Source organism: Coregonus clupeaformis, unplaced genomic scaffold (assembly GCF_020615455.1).
Source record: "Coregonus clupeaformis isolate EN_2021a unplaced genomic scaffold, ASM2061545v1 scaf0540, whole genome shotgun sequence".
NCBI classification, from domain to species: domain Eukaryota; kingdom Metazoa; phylum Chordata; class Actinopteri; order Salmoniformes; family Salmonidae; genus Coregonus; species Coregonus clupeaformis.
The window spans coordinates 108,090-134,582 of NW_025533995.1; the positions used below are offsets into that span (position 1 = coordinate 108,090).

The following is a 26,493-nucleotide window of genomic DNA, read 5'->3' on the forward strand; positions in this document are numbered from 1 at the left end:
TTTCTTTAGTCGATAAGTCATTTTTTATGCTTATTCATGCTTAATTACTCATTTCCAAGTAACTTATGAGAACATTTCTGGTGAACACGAGATTTAAAGTGGTGCTTTTGCAGGATTAATTTCGGAGAAACTCAGTTTTACAGATGGTTAATTAACTACATTTATATTGCGCTTTTCTAGTCTTGCACAGCTCTGTCGATTAAATCAACTAATCGATTAGTCGACAAACTCATATAAGTGTTAGTCGACTAAGAATTTCTTTAGTCGAGGACAACCCTAATGTTCAGTTCTATGTTTCGTGATAATAAATATTGTCAACAAGTTTTTGAATTGTACTGAATTAATTTGATTAGACGGTCAGTTATTGATTACATTCAGAACTACTAGGCTACTTAAATATATATACCACTAAATTGTTAGACATTATGATCTTCTGGACCTTTGCTTCAAAACATTTTCTCTAACTGGACCTTTTTTAAATTTTGTTGAATACCCCTGTTCTAGACGTTCTATTTTGTTCACGTCACGGCGCTCTCTGCCTCAGCTGATTGTGACGTAACACGGGGAGGTAAGGCGAGAGAAGTGCGAGCGGTAGAAGTAAGAGGGACTTCGGAGTTATGGTGCGAGGCAGGCTACGGAGGAATACGGGCAACTCATAACGTTAAATATATAATATCCTTTAGGTATACCGATATTGTGTTATTCCGTGGACCGGTGGACCCGCTTGTGTGCGCCTGTCACGAAGTGCATTCCAGAAGCTCTACACAATCATTCATTTCCATTTTAAGAAGAGAGAGACGGAGACCGAAAGAATTCGCTGGTACTCCTAAAAAGGTACAGTAGTTTATTAATAAACATTATCCATTTATGCTAGGCCTATTTTGTTGCTTTGGACTTTCCGCCAAATTATATTGACTAACGTTACCACCAGCAGTTGTCTTTGTCTTTCAGTTCAGTCCAAACCAATACATTGTCATTCCAATGTTACCGTAGCCCGTAGCCTACATGCTTACCATATTAGGCAATATTTAGTTACAATGTGTCCACGTCTTAAAATTGAAACATTGTGTCTAGTCTGAAAGACCAATTTGAAGGTGTATCATTTCAATCTAACACCCTCCGAGTGGCTGCCGACGCGCGTGTGTGTCTGTTAGTTGGTGGCAGCTGTCGGATGTCACGTCTCGGGAGATCGAGTTGGAAATAGCCAAATAATATTGTGTCGGGCTTCCAGAGAAAGCGTATGGCTAACATCAATGGGGAATACCCGTGGACGGTCCAACATGAGTTTACCTGACAGGCCGCACGGTCAGCGGTTTATTGTGTTGGTGCGGAATAGATTGATACGGGCTACAGAACGCTCCATTCTGAATGATAGCATTAGTCATTGTCAATTAATCCATGACTTCATGAGTCATATCCCACCGGTTGAAGGCAAAACATAGACCGTGTATACAGTAATCCGACTAGGCTGATAGCCCACTAACAGTTTATTAATACAGTAATCCAACTAGGCTAATAGCCCACTAACAGTGTATTAATACAGTAATCCAACTAGGCTAATAGCCCACTAACAGTGTATTAATACAGTAATCCAACTAGGCTAATAGCCCACTAACAGTGTATTAATACAGTAATCCAACTAGGCTAATAGCCCACTAACAGTGTATTAATACAGTAATCCAACTAGGCTAATAGCCCACTAACAGTGTATTAATACAGTAATCCAACTAGGCTAATAGCCCACTAACAGTGTATTAATAGAGTAATCCAACTAGGCTAATAGCCCACTAACAGTGTATTAAAACAGTAATCCAACTAGGCTAATAGCCCACTAACAGTGTATTAATACAGTAATCCAACTAGGCTAATAGCCCACTAACAGTGTATTAATACAGTAATCCAACTAGGCTAATAGCCCACTAACAGTGTATTAAAACAGTAATCCAACTAGGCTAATAGCCCACTAACAGTGTATTAATACAGTAATCCAACTAGGCTAATAGCCCACTAACAGTGTATTAATACAGTAATCCAACTAGGCTAATAGCCCACTAACAGTGTATTAATACAGTAATCCAACTAGGCTAATAGCCCACTAACAGTGTATTAATACAGTAATCCAACTAGGCTAATAGCCCACTAACAGTGTATTAATACAGTAATCCAACTAGGCTAATAGCCCACTAACAGTGTATTAATACAGTAATCCAACTAGGCTAATAGCCCACTAACAGTGTATTAATACAGTAATCCAACTAGGCTAATAGCCCACTAACAGTGTATTAATACAGTAATCCAACTAGGCTAATAGCCCACTAACAGTGTATTAATACAGTAATCCAACTAGGCTAATAGCCCACTAACAGTGTATTAAAACAGTAATCCAACTAGGCTAATAGCCCACTAACAGTGTATTAAAACAGTAATCCAACTAGGCTAATAGCCCACTAACAGTGTATTAATACAGTAATCCAACTAGGCTAATAGCCCACTAACAGTGTATTAATACAGTAATCCAACTAGGCTAATAGCCCACTAACAGTGTATTAATACAGTAATCCAACTAGGCTAATAGCCCACTAACAGTGTATTAATACAGTAATCCAACTAGGCTAATAGCCCACTAACAGTGTATTAATACAGTAATCCAACTAGGCTAATAGCCCACTAACAGTGTATTAATACAGTAATCCAACTAGATTGCAGCCAACTAAGCTCATAAGGCATTGTAAAAATAAAAATAAATCAAGAATCTAATGGTGGAATTGGAATGACCATTGAACAGCAATAATTATCACAGATTAACAAGTTATCCTATTATACACTACATGGCCAAAAGTATGTGGACACCCCTTCAAATGAGTGTATTCGGCTATTTCAACCACACCCGTTGCTGACAGGTGTATAAAATCGAGCAGACATTTACGTCATCATTTAGCAGACGCTCTTATCCAGAGCGACTTACAGTTAGTGCATACATTATTTTTTTATTTTATTTTCATACCCCATGGGAATCAAACCCACAACCCTAGGCGTTGCAAACGCCATGCTCTACCAACTGAGCTACCTCCCTGCCGGCCATTCCCTCCCCTACCCTGGACGACGCTGGGCCAATTGTGCGCCGCCCCATTGGTCTCCCCGGTTGCGGCCGGCTACAGCAGAGCCTGGATTCGAACCAGGATCTCTAGTGGCACAGCTAGCACTGCGATGCAGTGCCTTAGACCACTGCGCCACTCGGGAGACAAGACAGCCATGCAATCTCCATAGACAAACATTGGCAGTAGAATGGCCTGTACTGAAGAGCTCAGTGACTTTCAACGTGGCACCGTCATAGGATGCCACCTTTCCAACAAGTCAGTTTGTCAAATTTCTGCCCTGCTAGAGCTGCCCTGGTCAACTCTAAGTGCTGTTATTGTGAAGTGGAAATGTCAAGGAGCAACAATGGCTCAGCTGCGAAGTGGTAGGCCACACAAGCTCACAGAACGGGACAACCGAGTGCTGAAGCGCGTAGTGCATAAAAATTGTCTGTCCTCGGTTGCAACACTCACTACCGAGTTCCAAACTGCCTCTGGAAGTAACGTCAGCACAGTACCTGTTCGTCGGGAAATGGGTTTCCATGGCCTAAGATCACCATGCGCAATGCCAAGCGTCAGCTGGAGTGGTGTAAAGCTCGCCGCCATTGGACTCTGGAGCAGTGGAAACGCGTTCTCTGGAGTGCTGAATCACGCTTCACCATCTGGCAGTCCCACGGACAAATCTGGGTTTGCCGGATGCTAGGAGAATGCTTCCCAAATGCATAGTGAAAACAAATGTGACCTTAAAAATGACATTTAGGGGACTTTTATTTAAGGGAAAGATTAGCTTTTTAAATTTTTTTAAATATTTTGTATATTATTAATTTCCATGTCAGCTCAATGCCCGGAAATGACCTTCTCCACAGCAAAGGATCTTAATTTCAAACCCTCCAAAAAAGTGTAAAAAAAAAAACGGGCAATAATGAATATTAACCGAAAAAATATGTTATGTCGTTTCTTGCAATAGCCCTCTCTGATTTTAAATAATATTTCTCTCAAAACTGTGATTCCTAAAAAAAATTAAATCAGGAGATTTGGTCAACTCCATCAGATTTGTCTAAAATCCTAAATCAATCAGGAATGAGCAGGGTCACCTATACCGTAAGGACCCCTTATTCATGTCCTCATTACATGCAGCGAAAGAAGAACACTGTAAAATTCTCTACTTTTGATAGATTTAAACAAACAATATAGAAATCACCATTGGTCACAACCATGAACTGTCAACTCCATCTCCCTGATAGATTAAAATAGGATATGAACTTTGGTTGAAATATGTTTATTTTAATTATGGTTTAGATTAATGAAGCAACTGAGGAAAAACTAAATTGCAACTTTGTATACCACTTGAATGAGAAGAAAAATATTTTTTTTAAACATAAACTCTGTCAGATTTTTGTCTAACATCAACTCCGTCAGGGTGCTGAAAGATCTTAAATTGAATGGTTATGTTTTTATTGGGGATTTTCAAATGAATCATTTTCTATATTTTACAAATGTTTGTATTCACTTATCCAAATAGGGTATTTTACAGTTTTAATTGTAATAAATTTTCAGAGTAAAAAAAATCAAATAAAAATCACTTGGATATTGTGGGTTACTGTGTATAAATAAAGCCGGAAAAAGTCTGATTTGATGTGTTTTCACTTCAGGCTGTAAGGAAACAGAAGGTGAACATTTTGAAAGGGGGTGGTGACTTTCTATACCCCCTGTATTTGCTTGCTAACAAGGTAGAACAGTTTTTTTTTTATATTGAAAACAAGTGGCCTACCTGGATAAGAAGATGCTTATTTCAGAATGAGAACGAGTTGTCAATTACTTATTTAAATGCGTATTTTTTATGGTCATTGCACCTTTATAAAACACAGACTTGACAGCAGGCACATAACAGTCTGTGACTAAAATGCTGCTAGCAGTACGTGGTATTGCAATGACAAACTGAGCATTAATTTCCCACACACGTTCATTGATGCTCTGGTTTTAGTAGGGTCTGCTCTGTTCTACATGTTGGGAGTTGAGACATAAAAAGGGTATCATTACAAAGGTTAAGTTTTCGTCTATTACAGTAAAATAATGTAACTAAGCGTTTCAGCCGATTCTGTTGGACCAAACCTCAAATGCAAATAGCGACTTTAAACTGCTTATTGTCAGAGAGGAAGAAGTGATCTTTCGTCTTTGTTGTGAGTGGCAGGGGGAGGGGCTTGGTGTCTGTGTGCGAGTGGGAAGGTGCACAGTGCACACAGCACAGAAGGGGGAGGGGCTTGGTGTCACAGCACAGAAGGGGGAGGGGCTTGGTGTCACAGAACAGAAGGGGGAGGGGCTTGGTGTCACAGAACATAAGGGGGAGGGGCTTGGTGTCACAGAACATAAGGAGGAGGGGCTTGGTGTCACAGCACAGAAGGGGGAGGGGCTTGGTGTCACAGAACATAAGGAGGAGGGGCTTGGTGTCACAGAACAGAAGGAGGAGGAGGGGCTTGGTGTCACAGCACAGAAGGAGGAGGAGGGGCTTGGTGTCACAGAACATAAGGAGGAGGGGCTTGGTGTCACAGAACATAAGGAGGAGGGGCTTGGTGTCACAGAACATAAGGAGGAGGGGCTTGGTGTCACAGCACAGAAGGAGGAGGAGGGGCTTGGTGTCACAGAACATAAGGAGGAGGGGCTTGGTGTCACAGAACATAAGGAGGAGGGGCTTGGTGTCACAGAACATAAGGAGGAGGGGCTTGGTGTCACAGAACATAAGGAGGAGGGGCTTGGTGTCACAGAACATAAGGAGGAGGGGGCTTGGTGTCACAGAACAGAAGGAGGAGGAGGGGCTTGGTGTCACAGCACAGAGGAGGAGGAGGGGCTTGGTGTCACAGAACATAAGGAGGAGGGGCTTGGTGTCACAGAACATAAGGAGGAGGGGCTTGGTGTCACAGAACATAAGGAGGAGGGGCTTGGTGTCACAGCACATAAGGAGGAGGGCCTTGGTGTCACAGAACATAAGGAGGAGGGGCTTGGTGTCACAGAACATAAGGAGGAGGGGCTTGGTGTCACAGCACAGAAGGAGGAGGGCCTTGGTGTCACAGAACATAAGGAGGAGGGGCTTGGTGTCACAGCACAGAAGGGGGAGGGGCTTGGTGTCACAGAACATAAGGAGGAGGGGCTTGGTGTCACAGAACAGAAGGAGGAGGAGGGGCTTGGTGTCACAGCACAGAAGGAGGAGGAGGGGCTTGGTGTCACAGAACATAAGGAGGAGGGGCTTGGTGTCACAGAACATAAGGAGGAGGGGCTTGGTGTCACAGAACATAAGGAGGAGGGGCTTGGTGTCACAGAACATAAGGAGGAGGGGCTTGGTGTCACAGCACATAAGGAGGAGGGGCTTGGTGTCACAGAACATAAGGAGGAGGGGCTTGGTGTCACAGCACATAAGGAGGAGGGGCTTGGTGTCACAGCACATAAGGAGTGAAGGACATGAGACCAAAAAGACATGAAAACAAACCAAAAATTTTAACCTTGATTCAGGTATTTGTAATATTGCGCGAAAACATACATTTGATTTAACCTAATTAATTCGATATATCGCCCAGCCCTATGTTATCATGTTGTTGTTATCATATTGTTATCAATGAGCTCACAAGTCATATAGCCCACCTGTTAAAGGCCCAATTTGTAATTTCAACAGCCTGACCATATCACTTTTGTTTTGGTAAACTGACGAATGGGAATTGTTTCCACTATCAACTTTTAGCTATGACTGACAGTCCATGAGATCATCATGATAGTTTTAAACATGGTTTGAAGCTATTTGTTTATAAAGACAAAAATGCCAATAAGTACATAAACAGTATGATTATAGAACCACACATCCTGGGTGATGACAGGGTAATACAGGTCTACTAATCTAATAAAGCAGTTTGATTGGCTATTCAATATGCTACAAGATAAGATGACATGAGGCTTTAAAAGATCCATCCATGTGGTCTTTGAGAAATGTTGCAGTGTTATCTTCCTCTGATGAGATTGTTGTTGTTGTCAACAGTTGCAGTGAGGTGAGTGAAGAAGACATGGTGGATTATTATGACATTCTGGGAGTGTCAAGAAATGCCTCTCCGGAGGACATCAAGAAGGCGTAAGTAAATGACTCATTCAAGGACTCATCCTACTGTAGAATCTGTCTCTTTGCACTCCAAAATAGGCCTATATAGGCTACATGAGATATCATCTTTAGGCTAATACTAGTATGATTTATCTGATAGAGTTAAGTGGATTTACACTGAGTGTACAAAACATTAAGAACACTTTCCTAATATTGAGTTGCAACCCCTTTTTTTGCCCTCAGAACAGCCTCAATTCGTCGGCGCATGGACTCTACAAGGTGTCGAAAGCGTTCCACAGGGATGCTGGCCCATGTTGACTCCAATGTATCCCATAGTTGTGTCAAGTTGGCTTGATGTCCATTGGGACTCTCTCTCTCTTTCTCTCTCTCTCTCTCTCTCTCTCTCTCTCTCTCTCTCTCTCTCTCTCTCTCTCTCTCTCTATCTCTATCTCTCTCTCTCTCTCTCTCTCTCTCTCTCTCTCTCTCTCTCTCTCTCTCTCTCTCTCTCTCTCTCTCTCTCTCTCTCTCTCTCTCTCTCTCTCTCTCTCTCTCTCTCTCTCTCTCTCTCTCTCTCTCTCTCTCTCTCTCTCTTCCTACCTCCCTCCTCCCTTCTGGAGGGGCATTGAGATACCGACGATTCAATCTTTTAGCTCAGTGCTCAGATTTAGTCTCCGGCACCGGATATTGTGAAGCAGGCTCTGCGATGGAATAATAACCTGTATCTTGTCTAATGTGAAGCTACAGGAAGCAGGCTCTGAGATGGCACCCGGACAAGAACCCAGACAACAAGGAGGAGGCAGAGGGGAAGTTTAAGGAGCTGGCTGAGGCCTACGAAGTTCTGTCAGACCGTAAGAGATACCACAACCTGTTAAACCTGTTATTAACGTAATTATTACCCCTTGCTCTACTCTTCTGTGGAATTGGTGTTTAATAACAGTCAGATAATGTCTCCTTGTCTTTACAGGAAGCAAGCGAGAGGTGTATGATACCTATGGTGAAGACAGAATGCCCAACAACGCAGGTGGAAGGAATCAACCTGTTTTATCTTTCGTGGTTTTGTGCTTTTTATTTTCTACTCTGTTTTTGATCAGCCATGTTGGTAGTGTCCATATTTATCAATCAAAATGTATTTATTTATGTATTTATCCCTCCCTCCCTCCCTCCCTCCCTCCCTCCCTCCCTCCCTCTCCCTCCTTCCCTCCCTCCCTCCAGGCTCCAGTAGACATCCCGCTCCGGAAGATTTCCCAGGGTTCACCTTCACATTCCGCAGTCCAGAGGAAGTGTTTCGGGGAATTCTTCGGAGGCCAGGATCCTTTCGCCAATTTCTTCGGTGGGGCTGACCAATATCCTATGGTCCTTAAAAAGTATCCTGTGTCTTCATGTGCTGCTTCTTAGTCAAGGCTAAATCTGACCGGTAAACCAGTCCGTCTGGGAGTCTCAGCAGTTCATACAAAGCTACATGAAGACTACTTATCCTACCTCTTCCTGTGTCTCATTACCTCCTTGTTCTGACTGCTCTCCCAGATGACTTTGCGTTCGGAAGAGGGATGCAGAGTGGCTTCCATGGACATCCTGGTGCTTCCAGGCTCGGCCCCAGCCGATTCTTCTCCTTCCCCTCGGCTGGAGGTCAGTAATAACACAATGTCTGTGTCCCAAAATGGCACCCTATTCCTATGTAGTGCACTACTTTCAACCAGGGCACATAGGGCTCTGGTCAAAAATAGTACACTATATAGGGAATAGGGTGCCATTTGGGTCACAACCGATAATAATACGGTAATAACACATTTATATCAGCTCCATTCACTGTTTAGTTGATCTGACTTGTCCTCCTCACTCCTCTTTCACAGTGCATGACTTCACCTCTTTCTCGTCCTCCATGGGAGGAATGGATGGGGGTGAACAGCATGGGAGGAGGGATGGGGAATTTCAAGTCTGTCTCCACTTCTACGCGCGTCATCAATGGCAAACGCACTACCACCAAGAAGTCAGTTCACTGTTCTCTGTTCTCTCTCTGTTCTCGGTTTTCTGTATGGCCACTGAAGTGTGTTTTAGGGAATCTTCTCTTTACTTACTTCCTGTTCTTGATCCGACAGGATCAAAGAAAACGGTCAGGAGAGAACAGAGATCGAGGAAGACGGGGTCTTGAAGACAGTGCTCATCAATGGTAAATCATCCACTCTGTGTCCATCCTTCCCTCATCCAGTCCCCTTTCAACTGTTCTTACAGGAATGTGTCTGTGTTCTTCTTCCTCCTGTCCCGCCCCATCCCCCTCCTGTCTCCCTCCTGTCTCCCTCCTGTCTCCCTCCTGTCTCCCTCCTGTCCCACCCCATCCCCCTCCTGTCTCCCTCCTGTCTCCCTCCTGTCTCCCTCCTGTCCCCCTCCTGTCCCCCGCCCCATCCCCCTCCTGTCTCCCTCCTGTCTCCCTCCTGTCCCACCCCATCCCCCTCCTGTCTCCCTCCTGTCTCCCTCCTGTCCCCCTCCTGTCCCACCCCATCCCCCTCCTGTCTCCCTCCTGTCTCCCTCCTGTGCCCCTCCTGTCCCGCCCCATCCCCCTCCTGTCTCCCCTCCTGTCTCCCTCCTGTGCCCCTCCTGTCCCGCCCCCATCCCCCCTGTCCCCCTCCTGTCCCACCCCATCCCCCTCATGTCCCCCCTCCTGTCCCCCCTCCTGTCTCCCTCCTGTCTCCCTCCTGTCCCCCTCCTGTCCCGCCCCATCCCCCTCCTGTCTCCCCTCCTGTCCCCCTCCTGTCCCCCTCCTGTCTCCCTCCTGTCCCACTCCTGTCCCGCCCCATCCCCCTCCTGTCCCCCTCCTGTCTCCCTCCTGTCTCCCTCCTGTCCCCCTCCTGTCCCGCCCCCATCCCCCCTCCTGTCTCCCTCCTGTCCCCCTCATGTCCCCCTCCTGTCCCCCTCCTGTCCCCCTCCTGTCCCCCCCTCCTGTCCCCCTCCTGTCCCCCTCCTGTCTCCCTCCTGTCCCCCTCCTGTCTCCCTCCTGTCCCCTCCTGTCCCCTCCTGTCCCCCTCCTGTCCCCTCCTGTCTCCCTCCTGTCCCCCTCCTGTCCCCCTCCTGTCCCCCTCCTGTCCCCCAGGTGTGGAGGATGAGTTGGCCTTGGCTCTGGAGCTCAGCAAGAGAGACCAGCTGCCCCCCAGCCAGCCCTCACACACACCCAGGCAACACCTCCAGAAGCAGGCAGAGAGGATGGTACCAGTGGAGCTCCAGACCCAGACCCATCCACACCGACCCAGCCCCGGCTCTGGCCAGCCCTCACACACACCCAGGCAACACCTCCAGAAGCAGGCAGAGGGGATGGTACCAGTGGAGCTCCAGACCCAGACCCATCCACACCGACCCAGCCCCGGCTCTGGCCAGCCCTCACACACACCCAGGCAACACCTCCAGAAGCAGGCAGAGGGGATGGTACCAGTGGAGCTCCAGACCCAGACCCATCCACACCGACCCAGCCCCGGCTCTGGCCAGCCCTCACACACACCCAGGCAACACCTCCAGAAGCAGGCAGAGGGGATGGTACCAGTGGAGCTCCAGACCCAGACCCATCCACACCGACCCAGCCCCGGCTCTGGCCAGCCCTCACACACACCCAGGCAACACCTCCAGAAGCAGGCAGAGAGGATGGTACCAGTGGAGCTCCAGACCCAGACCCATCCACACCGACCCAGCCCCGGCTCTGGCCAGCCCTCACACACACCCAGGCAACACCTCCAGAAGCAGGCAGAGGGGATGGTACCAGTGGAGCTCCAGACCCAGACCCATCCACACCGACCCAGCCCCGGCTCTGGCCAGCCCTCACACACACCCAGGCAACACCTCCAGAAGCAGGCAGAGGGGATGGTACCAGTGGAGCTCCAGACCCAGACCCATCCACACCGACCCAGCCCCGGCTCTGGCCCCCGGTCTATGGCCCAGCGCTCCTTCAGCTCAGCCCCCTACTTCCACTGCCCTGACGTCCCCAGCGAGGAAGAGGAGGAGGAAGATCTCCAGATGGCCCTGGCCTACAGCCTGTCTGAGATGGACTCCCAGCAGAGAGTGTCCGTCGCGGCTTCAGCAGCAGACGTCATCTCAGGTGCTGGGGGTGTGGTGGTGGAAGAGGTGGGGAAGCCTCAGAGTGAGGTTGGGGGGCGAGGCGGGGGTTGGGGTGGGGAGGGTGGTCCTAGACCTAGACCCAGGCCAGCCCAGAGCATCAGAGGAGAGATCAGGGGACATGTCACCACACAGCAGCCCCTCGCCGCTGGACCACAGGGCGCTACCAGAGGGGGTCCCAGAGCCTCCTACACACCTCCTCAACCACCTCCAGGAGCAGAGAGGCACTGGGGATCCTGCAGCTAAAGCCACCAGCAGAAACACTGTAAAAAAGAAAAATAAGTGTGGCTGTGTGGTGTGTTGAGTGTATGGTGTGTGTGTGTTGAGTGTATGGTGTGTGTGTTTGTGTGAGTGAGTGAGTGAGTAGTGAGTGAGTGAGTGAGTGAGTGAGGAGTAATGGTGAGCGAGCGAGTGGTGAGTGAGTGAGTGAGCGAGTGAGTGAGTGAGTGAGTGAGTGACTGGCCTTATTTCTTAATGATATGATGTTTCTGTTCCTGTTCATGTTTGTGCAGTGCCTTGACTGGTAGATTTCTATAAAGTTGTCCGAGGGCACATTCATTATCCTTGTGTTGCGGCTGCCTCTGTTGTCTGGTTGGGTTCTCAGATGGCCACTGTAACTAACAAGCTAATACATCTACAATGGTCCCTGTTGACAGTATGTCTGTATTTCAAGGCTGGGGATTACAATCAACATCATTTATTTCATGTGCCAAGTACACGGTCTCTTTTTCTAAGAGGATGGAGTTGGAGCATATAACTAGTTTACCAGTCAAAATACCCTGGTCAGAGGGGCTTTTCCCCTTTCTGGTCATTCCACTTCTAGGAGTTGGATAGCATTCACCAGGAACTCAAGTGTGCCTCACGTTACATCCTCACTGACTGTTGCATCTGTTTGGCTAGCTTTGGATTGCTGTCTATCAGAGGTGCTTCAGCCTTTCACATATGTTCTCTGTGTGTCCCGTCTGCTCAGTGCCGTGTGTGTTTTGAAGGGGTTTCAGACACCAGTATGAAATGAAATGTGCCTCTGACACAGACTTCTTTTCAAGGCCAAGGGAATTTGTCAGAACCTCGACACAAGATTTTACGGCTTGACAGCTTCTCTCCATTTCTATAGTACTGCAGCGAAATATGAATTGTTAACAAACATTTCGAATGTTAAATGAATAAAATTATATTATGTGGCTTTTAAACTATACAAGTATAAAGTATACCTACGATGGCTCTTATTCTTTGGCTCTAGAAAATAGGTTTAAACGAGGTCCAAAACAGCACTTTTTAGAATAAGGACAATACAGATGTAGGATCTTAATTTGAGCCAGTTTGCTACAGCAGCAACAGGAAATACTAATTATTATGTGGATTATAGTTAATGAACATTTTTGTAGGGCTGAGACATTTTTGTGAAAATTACAAACTTCAGAACCCTTTTTACACCTCAAATACCCTACATGTTTTTAAATGTCCTTCTGAAACATTTATTTGACTATAATTGAATATTATTAACACAGAATCACCAAAGTGAATGTATGTTTAGTGCCTTTTGTGTGTGTGCCCGATGCATGGAGTGTGTGTTCCTGCCATTTTAAATGTGCCAAGTGATTATTAGAAAGCTCTCAATCAATCATACGATCCACCCCAGTGACCTTTCATTTTAAACGTCAAAGGGAATGTTTGAAGGGAAAGCAACGCGCTCAGTGACAAGACAGGAGGGCATTGCAGATTGTGTTCTTATAAATGCTGGTCCTGTGGTCCTCTGTAGCTCAATTGGTAAGAGCACGGCGCTTGTAACGCCAGGGTAGCGGGTTCGATCCCCGGGACCACCCATACGTAAAAATGTATGCGCACGTGACTGTAAGTCGCTTTGGATAAAAGCGTCTGCTAAATGGCTTATTATTATTAAACAGTAAAGGAAGGAAGGGAGGTCTTCACTCATTAATTTAACGTGAACCGATAAGTGCAGACCTTCTTTCTTGCTTCTATGACATGTTTTAAAAGGAAAACAGCTTCCTCGGTAACGGGACGGGAGGCCATGGAAGAGTTTATTTATGTAATAGTAAACTCAACAACCTTGTGTGTGTGTGTGTGTGTGTGTGTGTGTGTGTGTGTGTGTGTGTGTGTGTGTGTGTGTGTGTGTGTGTGTGTGTGTGTGTGTGTGTGTGTGTGTGTGTGTGTGTGTGTGTGTGTGTGTGTGTGTGTGTGTGTGTGTGTGTGCGTGTGTGTGTGTGTGTGTGTGTGTGTGTGTGTGTGTTTGTGCCAGACTGATATCACCACCACCCCTGGTGCCGCTGGAAACAGCCCAAATAGTTTCCTCCCCCTCCTCTCCACAGAGGAGATAACAGTGTTATTATGTCATGGATTTATTTTGAATCTATATATGGTGTTGTGTTTTTCCTGTGGAGTTAATAAAGTAGGAGTGAGTGAAGCCAAAAGATTTGTAATGTAGATTAACAATGTAATCCAGACAGCTAGAAGAGTGTTGTTCTTTCAAGTGCACCTCTGTCTCCTCCTCCTTTCTATATGCTGTATCTACACAATGTCAATATAGAGAGGAGAGAGACCAGGACTGTAAGGTGCTAGAGGAAATGGAAAAAATGACTTCGCTGCCTTCTTGTTTCTTTACACTTTGTCAACCACTGCAGGAAACAAAAAATAAAAGTCATGCAGCCAACCAAAAAGAACAGGATATTTATCTATTTTTGAGAAAAACAAAACAAATTGTGGCAGAAATACTATGTTGCACAATCAATGGAAATGCTACGGTATATAACTTTCTCGGGCTTCATTTGATGGTAAAAGAAAGGGAGAGTCTTGCTTACATTAGATGGTACATTGCTTCTTGCTTTTTTAAGATGCTGCCCTGTCCTAAAGCTTACCAACACAACCTCACTTTCTTGGCATACGCCTGTCATTCTATCTGCTCGCCCATAGAGATCAAACTATTTACATCTCTATGGGCTCACCGCTCTTTGACTAGTCACCCTATACAGTATTCTCCATTCACAGTTCATCCATAACCAGGGTTAATGCTAGGTTAGAATCCTTGGGGTGGCCCAATCCCACCTAGCATCAACCATATGGTACCGTCCATATTCATGTTCTGATGTCTATGGAGGCTAGCCATATCAAGTCACAGTGTGTTTGCTGGAGTTTTGTTCGGTTTTTTCAGCCATCTTCTCAGCAAGGGATAATATATATATATATTATTTTGCCATCTTCTCAGCAAGGCATAATATATATATATATTATTTTGCCATCTTCTCAGCAAGGGATAATATATATATATATTATTTTGCCATCTTCTCAGCAAGGGATATATATATATATATATTATTTTGCCATCTTCTCAGCAAGGCATAATATATATATATATATATATATATTTATTTAAGCCATCTTCTCAGCAAGGGATAATATATATATATATATATTATTTTGCCATCTTCTCAGCAAGGGATCATATATATATATATTATTTTGCCATCTTCTCAGGGATCATTAGTTTTTGTTTTTATCACTTCTGGTTCCGGTATTCCCAAAGCGTCAGGTCCCCCCCTGTTATTCATTATGATATTAAAGGGTAGACCTGATTCTAGATCAGCACCATACAGGCCCTGATTAAGACCTAGATTAAATCCGGAGCATGGAAAATCTGCGCTAAAGCGCAATTGAAATTTTAAGGCAATGTTTCTGCGTTCGCAGAGACTGCATTCGCAGGTAAAAGCGACGTATGGATAAATTGGAAATTACCTTTACATTTCAATCACTCTATGAGGCGGATCTTCCGAGCTCCTAAATTGTTTTATTTATTTATTTATCTTTTATTCTGGTCTCTTGTATATGTGTCACTCTTCTTACTTCCTGTGTCACTCTTCCTGCTTCCTGTTTCAGACTCAGACTTCCAGGCCTTCACAGGCTGATCTGATTGGCCGTTGCCCATCTGACCCCTGACCTCTGAGCCTGAGGTAAATCCCAAACAAAATATCACCAGCTCCTCCCACCTTCACTGTGGCATCCTCCTCCCTGTCACCCCTAGAGGACCCCACCACCATCACCCTAGACTCTGAGCACCTTACGTCACTCTATCTCACCACTCTGTCTACTTTCCACACCACAACCTGTCCTGTGTTCTCCACTCCAATACTCCCTGTAGTTGAAGACCTGAGTAGTAGAAGACCTGAGTAGTAGATGACCTGAGTAGTAGATGACCTGAGTAGTAGATGACCTGAGTAGTAGAAGACCTGAGTAGTAGAAGACCTGAGTAGTAGAAGACCTGAGTAGTAGAAGACCTGAGTAGTAGATGACCTGAGTAGTAGATGACCTGAGTAGTAGATGACCTGAGTAGTAGAAGACCTGAGTAGTAGATGACCTGAGTAGTAGAAGACCTGAGTAGTAGAAGACCTGAGTAGTAGATGACCTGAGTAGTAGATGACCTGAGTAGTAGAAGACCTGAGTAGTAGATGACCTGAGTAGTAGAAGACCTGAGTAGTAGAAGACCTGAGTAGTAGATGACCTGAGTAGTAGATGAGTAGTAGAAGACCTGAGTAGTAGATGACCTGAGTAGTAGATGACCTGAGTAGTAGAAGACCTGAGTAGTAGAAGACCTGAGTAGTAGAAGACCTGAGTAGTAGAAGACCTGAGTAGTAGAAGACCTGAGTAGTAGAAGACCTGAGTAGTAGAAGACCTGAGTAGTAGATGACCTGAGTAGTAGAAGACCTGAGTAGTAGATGACCTGAGTAGTAGAAGACCTGAGTAGTAGAAGACCTGAGTAGTAGAAGACCTGAGTAGTAGATGAGTAGTAGAAGACCTGAGTAGTAGAAGACCTGAGTAGTAGAAGACCTGAGTAGTATAAGACCTGAGTAGTAGATGACCTGAGTAGTAGAAGACCTGAGTAGTAGATGACCTGAGTAGTAGACCTGAGTAGTAGATGACCTGAGTAGTAGATGACCTGAGTAGTAGAAGACCTGAGTAGTAGATGACCTGAGTAGTAGAAGACCTGAGTAGTAGAAGACCTGAGTAGTAGAAGACCTGAGTAGTAGATGACCTGAGTAGTAGATGAGTAGTAGAAGACCTGAGTAGTAGATGACTTGAGTAGTAGATGACCTGAGTAGTAGAAGACCTGAGTAGTAGAAGACCTGAGTAGTAGAAGACCTGAGTAGTAGATGACCTGAGTAGTAGAAGACCTGAGTAGTAGAAGACCTGAGTAGTAGAAGACCTGAGTAGTAGAAGACCTGAGTAGTAGATGACCTGAGTAGTAGAAGACCTGAGTAGTAGATGACCTGAGTAGTAGATGACCTGAGTAGTAGAAGACCTGAGTAGTAGAAGACCTGAGTAGTAGAAGACCTGAGGAGTAGATGACCTGAGGAGTACAACCTACAACCTGATTTGTAAAGTGGTTATCCCACTGGCTATAGGGGTGAATGCACCAATTTGTGAGTCGCTCTGGATAAGAGCGTCTGCTAAATGACGTAAATGTGCCCTTGAGCAAGGCACTTAACCCTAATTGCTCCTGTAAGTCGCTCTGGATAAGAGCGTCTGCTAAATGACAAAAATGTAAAATGTAATTTCAGGATAACTAGTAGGTAGTTAACACTACTATTCAGGTCTTCTACTACTCAGGTATTCCACTACTCAGGTCTTCTACTAGTTAACAGGATAGCTAGTAGCTAGTTAACCCAGGATTAACAGATTGGGATAGATAGGTATAGATGTAGACTAGAGAGAGGTATGCTGTAGCTCCAAGCAGCCTTTGCTGTGGTTCTAACGTTGCGTCTGATCCATTTGCTCCCAACAGGTCAAAGGTCAAATCTCCCATGGTGCACCTTGTCTCTCAGCCCCGCGACTTACTGTACCAGCTGATCAACACTTTTCAAAGTTTTATTTGAAAAAGAAAATTAAACTGACAAATACAAATGTATGTACTTCTATGTGTGAGTGTGTATATAGCTAAATGAAAAGTTTCTTTGTAAAGTATTTTGAATCACAAACAACTCATCTACATTAAATCATTTGCATTTTAAACTGTCTTATAGGAGAATGTGTCCTGGAAAGCATTTTAAATCATGACTACATGTTTCAATACCATGGAAAGGTGTGATACTAGAGTAATCTATATTCATTGAAAGCTGATAAATTTGCAACTCAAATATTTACATGTGTGTGGAATTCCATTATGTAACGAATCCTCCACACACACTGAATGTAAGCCTGGTTATACCAGACTGAAACTCTACACTGAATGTAAGCCTGGTTATACCAGACTGAAACTCTACACTGAATGTAAGCCTGGTTATACCAGACTATGCTAAGCACCCAACTGGGCACAAACTGGTAGAATCAACATTGTTTCCACGTCATTTCAACAACAAATGTGATTTAATGTGAATTCAATTGAATAAACATGGTAAACTTTGTGGATTTGGAAAAAGTCATCAACGTACAGGAATTTTTGGAAATGTTTGTGTTTTTTCACCTTTTACCTAAATCCAATGACATGGCTAAAATGTTTGTCGATTTCACTTTGAATTCACGTTAGTTGATAACTCAACCAAATGTCAATCAAAACTAGACGTTGAACTGACGTCTGTGTCCAGTGGGACAGCATTTACACTGGTTTAACCAGGTCAACTGAACGTAATCTACATTGAACATAAATATAAACGCAACATGCAACAATTTCAAAGATTTTACTGAGTTACAGTTCATATAAGGAAATCAAGTCAATTGAAATAAATTCATTAGGCCCTAGGCTGTCGTACACGTCAATCCAGAGCATCCCAAACATGCTCAATAGATAACGTCTGGTGAGTATGCACGCCATGGAAGAACTGGCAAATATTCAACTTCCAGGAATTGTGTACAGATCCTTGCGAAATGGGGCCGTGCATTATCATGCTGAAACATGAGGTGATGGAGGTGGATGAATGGCACGACAATGGGCCTCAGGATCTCGTCACGGTATGTGCATTCAAATTGCCATCAATAAAATGCATTTGTGTTCGTTGTCTGTAGCTTATGCCTGCCCATACCATAACCCCACCGCCACCATGAGGCACTCTGTTCACAACGTTGACATCAGCAAACCGCTCCCCCACATGACGCCATTCACGCTGTCTGCCATATGCCCGGTACAGTTGAAACCGGGATTCATCCGTGAAGAGCACACTTCTCCAGCGTGCCAGTGGCCATCGAAGGTTAGCATTTGCCCACTGGAGTCGGTTACGATGCCAAACTACAGTCAGGTCAAGACCCTGGTGAGAAACGACGAGCACGTAGAAGAGCTTCCCTGAGACGGTTTCTGACAGTTTGTGCAGAAATTCTTTGGTTGTGCAAACCCACAGTTTTATCAGCTGTGCGGGTGGCTGGTCTCAGACGATCCCGCAGGTGAAGAAGCCAGATGTGGTGGTCCTGGGCTGGTGTGGTTACACATAGTTTGCGGTTGTGTGGCCGGTTGGACGTACTGCCAAATTCTCTAAAATGACGTTGGAGGCGGCTTATGGTAGAGAAATGAACATAACATTCTCTGGCAACAGCTCTGGTGGACATTCCTGCAGTCAGCATGCCAATTGTACTCTCCCTCAAAACTTGAGACATCTGTGGCATTGTGTTGTGTGACAAAACTGCACATTTTAGAATGGGCTTTTATTGTCTCCAGCACAAGGTGCACCTGTGTAATGATCATGTTGTTTAATCAGCTTCTTGATATGCCACACGTGTCATAACACGTGGATTGATTATCTTGGCAAAATAGGAATTCTCACTAACAGGGATGTAAACAAATTTGTGCACAACATTTGAGAGAAATAAGCTTTTTGTCCATATGGAAAAATGTGGGGATCTTTATTTCAGCTCATGAAACATGGGACCAACATTTTACATGTTGTGTTTATATTTGTGTTCAGTGTAGCTGTAGACATTGGTTCCTAATGGTTACTAGTCAGTATTATGGGATGTAGACATTGGTTCCTAATGGTTACTAGTCAGTATTATGGGATGTAGACATTGGTTCCTAATGGTTACTAGTCAGTATTATGGGATGTAGACATTGGTTCCTAATGGTTACTAGTCAGTACTGTGGGATGTGAATAGGAAATAACACAGTCAGACAACTCTATGCTGTTGCACCACATCACAATAGAGATTTAATTACATACATTGAGTTAAAAATATTTTTATATTTGTTTTCTACGTTTGCTACATTAATAAACATTTAAGAAATAATGAGGTGAATTTGTCATGAGCCCTCTCACTCCACCGGGTTACCACCTTAATTTGCTTCCACTCTGCTCACCTCCCTCTCTCTACTCAGCCTAACTAGCTCCACCTGTCCCTGCTCTGCTCGGCTCTAATTACTCTGCCAGCTGCGCTGCATTACCCACTAACCTCTCCCAGTATTTAAGGCCCTGTCTTTCAGCTCTCCGGTGTCAGATCGTCTGCTAAGCTCACACCCGGAACCTGTTTGCTCGCGCTTCTGGCTCACCCTGGTTTTGTGACCCCGGACCTGCCTGTTTTTTGGATACTCTTCTGCCTCAGGAGATCCAGACCTGCTTCTGCCATTACGACTCCTGACTACTCTTCAACCCCGGTAACTCTGACCAGCCTTCTGCCTTGCTACTACGTATTTTGGATTTCCCTTGAACTGTACTGCTGCCTGGTTTCATTCCGCCCTGTTGTGTCTGTGTCTCCCCCCCCCCAGGACTTCTGGACCACCCACCACCGGCTTCATAGGACGCATCGCTGCCACTGGGGGGGGCACAGACCCAGCGCATTGGACGGGATCCCTGTTACCCCTGGAGCCTTCATTCACTCCCTACTTCCCTTTTCCCTTAAGTTTAATAAACTTTCTGGTGTGACGCAATTGTGGTCCTCTGGTCGTCTGTCTGAACCGTGACAGAATTATTTACAAAAATAACAGAGGTTTTACAGTAACACTGAAGACACTAATATATATATATATATGATTCAGGTAGTCAGTATACAGTAATAATCCCATTACAAAATGAATAGAAATAAAGCAATGGGTTTATAGTTCCAGTTGAATAACAGACAATCATGTTAGAGGCAAACACCAGCCCCTTAGAGAAACTGGTGGATCGTATGATACACTAGAATGTCACTCACTTCACCCTCGCCATAGTCAGGGTCTCTGTCTTCTTGCATTAAAAAAGTGTATGAGCCATGGGCCTCATGCTGTTATGCCATGTGGATGGATACCTACTAGAGTACAATGACTGGTTTTACAACATCACCCGACAGCAGATCAGGAGGGAACATGGTAATACAACATCTCCATGACAGCAGATCAGGAGGGAACATGGTAATACAACATCTCACATGACAGCAGATCAGAGGGAACATGGTAATACAACATCTCAATGACAGCAGATCAGGAGGGAACATGGTAATACAACATCTCCATGACAGCAGATCAGGAGGGAACATGGTAATACAACATCTCAATGACAGCAGATCAGGAGGGAACATGGTAATACAACATCTCCATGACAGCAGATCAGGAGGGAACATGGTAATACAACATCTCAATGACAGCAGATCAGGAGGGAACATGGTAATACAACATCTCCATGACAGCAGATCAGGAGGGAACATGGTAATACAACATCTCCATGACAGCAGATCAGGAGGGAACATGGTAATGCAACATCTCCCATGACAGCAGATTAGGAGGGAACATGGTAATACAAACATCTCCACGACAGCAGATCAGGAGGGAACATGGTAATACAACATCTCCATGACAGCAGATCAGGAGGGAACATGGTAATACAACATCTCAGATGACAGCAGATCAGGAGGGAACATGGTAATACAACATCTCAATGACAGCAGATGGTAATTGTAGTGAGACATGTCTGAGACTGAGGATCAGAGTGAGAAAGGAGAAATGTTACAGTATCAAGTCACAGTATTTCAAGAGGCAGATCTCAACATACAATCCAATGACAAGACACTGTAAAGGGGTCCTTACCGTACATTTGAAGTGTTCTTGTCTGATCTGAATAATCTACAGAATTCTTTGAAACCACATTTAATTTAGTTATGAAAGCATAATAACAGAAGCCTGGTCCCAGATCTGTTTGTGCTGGTCTTGGTGTGACAATGACTACAGGAGTTGGCGAGACAGCACAAACCAGGCTTCAGTAATAGCAATACACTCTGGGAAATGTAGTTCCTCCTGGTTGTTGGCACAGGTGGCACCGGTGGTTGAGGTGGTAGATATAGCAGGGTTCACTGTGGCAGAGCCTTCAGGATGGCATTGACCTCTTCAGCCACGGCGGTCAGGGCAAACTCAAACTGGTCCTGAGAGGGAGACAGAGAGGGAGGGAGACTGTCAGATATACAGAGAGAAATCAACCGATCCTCCGCCGTTAACACAATCGAAAGGTCAAAGTGCTTTATTATCTAAATGTTGAAAGTGTGTGTGGGCGACGGAGAGATGGTGCAGTCTGAGGCCATGTGGCGGAGAGTGATGTGGGCGCTGGAGATGGGGGGTGTGTGCTAGTGGGTCTGGGCAGGTGTGATGTTGTGGATGTTTGTGTGATGTTGCGGATGTTTGCGTGATGTTGCGGATGTTTGTGTGATGTTGCGGATGTTTGTGTGATGTTGTGGATGTTTGTGTGTTGTGGATGTTTGTGTATGTTTTCTATTGTTTAAAAAAATCTCATCAAATCTTACAAAAAACAACAATATTGAGTTGCGCCCCCTTTTTCCCTCAGAACAGCATCAATTCGTCAGGACATAGACTCTACAGGATGTCAAAAGCGTTCCACAGGGATGCTGGCCCATGTTGACTCTAATGCTTCCCACAGTTGTGTCAAGTTGGCTGGATGTCCTTCGGGTGGTGGACCATTCTTGATACACATGGAAAAATGTAGAGCGTGAAAAGCCCAGCAGCGTTGCAGTTCTTGACACAAACTGGTTTGCCTGGCACCTACTACCATACCCCGTTCAAAGTCACTTAAATATTTTGTCTTGCCCATTCACCCTCTGAATGGCACACATAAACAATCCACGTCTCAATTGTCTCAAGGCTTAAAAATCCTTCTTTAACCTGTCTCCTCCCCTTCATCTACACTGATTGAAGTGGATTTAACAGAGTGACATCAATAAGGGATCATAGCTTTCACCTAGATTCACCCGGTCAGTCTATGTCATGGAAACAGCAGGTGTTCATAATGTTTTGTACACTCAGTGTAGTTGAGAAGGCCATACCTTGGTGTGCACTAAGCTCGGTCTCTGGTCCCGAATGTGTTCCAATGTCGCAGCAATGTCAATCTCCTTCACACCTGGAAACACACAATGCGCATTATGACGTGAAAAATCATATTCACCAACATGGAGTCAATGATTCACAATACTATATAAAGTATATATCTAGTGATATAAACTACAAGGCCAAACTATCAAAGATGTCTGACAAGATCAAGATGTCTGACTCACCCTTAGCCATGCGATTGAGGACCATGTCAATAAGGATGTAGGTTCCAGTTCTGCCAGTGCCGTCACTGTATGAGACAGAGAAATACCTCATCAGATCACACAGCATGTCATAAAGACCACAGATATAGAATCTATAGAACAGGCCTACCCATTCAAGTCAATGATGAGTTTACCAGTCAAATTGCCAGAGGTTCCAAGCACTTTCTATAATTATATTCCTTAGAGACACAATAGAGACACACAGTAGCAATGGTACATTGTAGAGGAGTTTGATTTGACAGACCGAATATAAAGCACAGGTTGTCTCTTCTAGCCTGGTCCCACATCTTTATGGGCTGTACAGCCAACTCCTATGGTTCATTGTCAATGAAAATGACCATAGAAGTTTAGTAAGACAGTACAAACAGATCTGGGACCAGGCTAAGTGATTTTCCTATGTATAGAGAAACTAGGTTAGAGCTGTAGGTTTACCTGCAGTGGACGATGATGGGGCAGGATCGACCTCTGTAACACCTATTCACCTTCCTGTTAGAGGAGTCAGAGGAGTGGGAGGGAGGGGGTGGGGGGAGAGGGAGGGAGGGAGAGAGAGAGAGAGAGAGAGAGGGGGGTGGGAGGGAGTGACGGAGGGTGGTGGGTGGGTGGGAGAGAGGGAGGGAGGGTTGGTGGGTGGTTGAGAGAGAGGGAGGGAGGGGTGGTAGAGGAGGGAGGGAGGGAGGGAGGGAGGGAGGGAGGGAGGGAGGGAGGGAGGGAGGGAGGGAGGGAGAACAATATCACAACATGTCATTTTAACTGACAAGTCTAGATCGGATGCTGCGATACAAGTACTGTTACTGCTTTTACTGATCTTAAAATATACACAGAGAAACAAGGTTCCCATCTCTGCCTGCCTGGAGGCCTGGATAATAATTCAAGTTAGTTACAGCACATTAGTCTTTGAGGTTGAGGTTAGAGAAACTCAACCCATCAGTGGGAAAGAAAGAAAGAAAGAAAGAAAGAAAGAAAGAAAGAAAGAAAGAAAGAAAGAAAGAAAGAAAGAAAGAAAGAAAGAAAGAAAGAAAGAAAGAAAGAAAGAAAGAAAGGAAGGAGTTTCTCTAACCTCAACCTCAAAGACTAATGTGTTGTAACTAACTTGAATTCTTATCCGAACCCCAAGGGCGACGGATGGACTATCCGGCCAGTGTCGACTCCTGCTGCAGTCACACCTGCCAATGATCATTTTTGTGACTATGCAACTGGACCCAGACTACTAGCTGCAAATCACAAAAATGACACTGGGAGATGTGGGAACCCCAAGGGCCAATAGCTGACCACTATCACTGGAAGATGTGGGAACCCCAAGGGCCAATAGCTGACCACTATCACTGGGAGAACGTAGGAACCCCAAGGGCCAATAGCTGACCACTATCACTGGAAGACGTGGGAACCCCAAGGACCAATAGCTGACCACTATCACTGGGAGAAAGAGAGGAATAACCAGAGAAGGAGCTAGAGAGAGGACTGAGAGAAAGAGAAAGGTAGTGAGGGAGGTTGGTAAGGATTTACTAGGAAAGAGAAATGGCTAGATTAAAGGAGGCAATCAGGGAAGGACAAAGAAGTGGAAAAACATGAGCTCAAACTAAAAATGAAGGCAAATATACACAGTTGCTTCATTAATCTTGCAAGGCTCAAACAGCACCCCATAGTACATAGGACAGTATTTGACCACACAGTCATTACAAAGGACAGTTTTTGACCACACAGTCATTACATAGGACAGTATCTGGCCACACAGTCATTACAAAGGACAGTTTTTGACCACACAGTCATTACATAGAACAGTATCTGGCCACACAGTCATTACATAGGACAGTATTTGGCCTGGCCACACAGTCATTACATAGGACAGTATTTGGCCTGGCCACACAGTCATTACATAGGACAGTATTTGGCCTGGCCACACAGTCATTACATAGGACAGTATTTGGCCTGGCCACACAGTCATTACATAGGACAGTATTTGGCCTGGCCACACAGTCATTACATAGGACAGTATTTGGCCTGGCCACACAGTCATTACATAGGACAGTATTTGGCCTGGCACACAGTCATTACATAGGACAGTATTTGGCCTGGCCACACAGTCATTACATAGGACAGTATTTGGCCAGACAGTCATTACATAGGACAGTATTTGGCCACACAGTCATTACATAGGACAGTATTTGGCCTGGCCACACAGTCATTACATGGGACAGTATTTGGCCTGGCCACACAGTCATTACATAGGACAGTATTTGGCCACACAGTCATTACATAGGACAGTATTTGGCCAGACAGTCATTACATAGGACAGTATTTGGCCAGACAGTCATTACATAGGACAGTATTTGGCCTGGCCACACAGTCATTACATAGGACAGTATTTGGCCTGGCCACACAGTCATTACATAGGACAGTATTTGGCCTGGCCACACAGTCATTACATAGGACAGTATTTGGCCACACAGTCATTACATAGGACAGTATTTGGCCAGACAGTCATTACATAGGACAGTATTTGGCCAGACAGTCATTACATAGGACAGTATTTGGCCTGGCCACACAGTCATTACATAGGACAGTATTTGGCCTGGCCACACAGTCATTACATAGGACAGTATTTGGCCTGGCCACACAGTCATTACATAGGACAGTATTTGGCCACACAGTCATTACATAGGACAGTACTTGGCCACACAGTCATTACATAGGACAGTACTTGGCCTGGCCACACAGTCATTACATAGGACAGTATTTTTTGGCCACACAGTCATTACATAGGACAGTATTTGGCCACACAGTCATTACATAGGACAGTATTTGGCCACACAGTCATGACATAGGACAGTATTTGGCCTGACACACAGTCATTACATAGGACAGTATTTGGCCTGGCCACACAGTCATTACAGAGGACAGTATTTGGCCTGGCCACACAGTCATTACATAGGACAGTATTTGGCCTGGCCACACAGTCATTACATAGGACAGTATTTGGCTGGCACACAGTCATTACAAAGGACAGTATTTGGCCACACAGTCATTACATAGGACAGTATTTGGCCTGGCCACACAGTCATTACATAGGACAGTATTTGGCCTGGCCACACAGTCATTACATAGGACAATATCTGGCCACACAGTCATTACATAGGACAGTATCTGGCCACACAGTCATTACATAGGACAGTATTTGGCCCACACAGTCATTACATAGGACAGTATTTGGCCACACAGTCATTACATAGGGACAGTATTTGGCCACACAGTCATTACATAGGACAGTATTTGGCCTGGCCACACAGTCATTACATAGGACAGTATTTGGCCTGGCCACACAGTCATTACATAGGACAGTATTTGGCCACACAGTCATTACATAGGACAGTATTTGGCCACACAGTCATTACATAGGACAGTATTTGGCCTGGGCCACAGTCATTACATAGGACAGGTATTTGGCCTGGCCACACAGTCATTACATAGGACAGTATTTGGCCACACAGTCATTACATAGGACAGTATTTGGCCACACAGTCATTACATAGGACAGTGTTGGCCACACAGTCATTACAAAGGACAGTATTTGGCCTGGCCACACAGTCATTACATAGGACAGTATTTGGCCTGGCCACACAGTCATTACAGAGGACAGTATTTGGCCTGGCCACACAGTCATTACATAGGACAGTATTTGGCCTGGCCACACAGTCATTCATAGGACAGTATTTGGCCTGGCCACACAGTCATTACATAGGACAGTATTTGACC

At 45.0% G+C, this 26,493-nt stretch overlaps 1 protein-coding gene and 1 pseudogene across 1 annotated transcript; one reads left to right on the top strand and one right to left on the bottom strand.

Moving 5' to 3' along the window:
* Positions 1 to 584: 584 nt before the first annotated feature.
* On the top strand, positions 585 to 17,396 carry LOC121558740 (dnaJ homolog subfamily B member 6). The gene is given in 13 exon segments (XM_045215871.1): positions 585 to 834; positions 7,096 to 7,185; positions 7,891 to 8,000; positions 8,117 to 8,173; positions 8,365 to 8,441; positions 8,443 to 8,482; positions 8,677 to 8,778; positions 9,003 to 9,043; positions 9,045 to 9,139; positions 9,249 to 9,319; positions 10,238 to 11,230; positions 15,136 to 15,209; positions 17,039 to 17,396. Coding segments are annotated over 11 exon segments (1,680 nt in total). The 5' UTR covers positions 585 to 834; positions 7,096 to 7,120; the 3' UTR covers positions 15,165 to 15,209; positions 17,039 to 17,396.
* A 4,051-nt stretch (positions 17,397 to 21,447) lies between these two features.
* LOC121558749 overlaps positions 21,448 to 26,493 on the bottom strand; it is a 115,477-nt pseudogene continuing 110,431 nt past the window's right edge.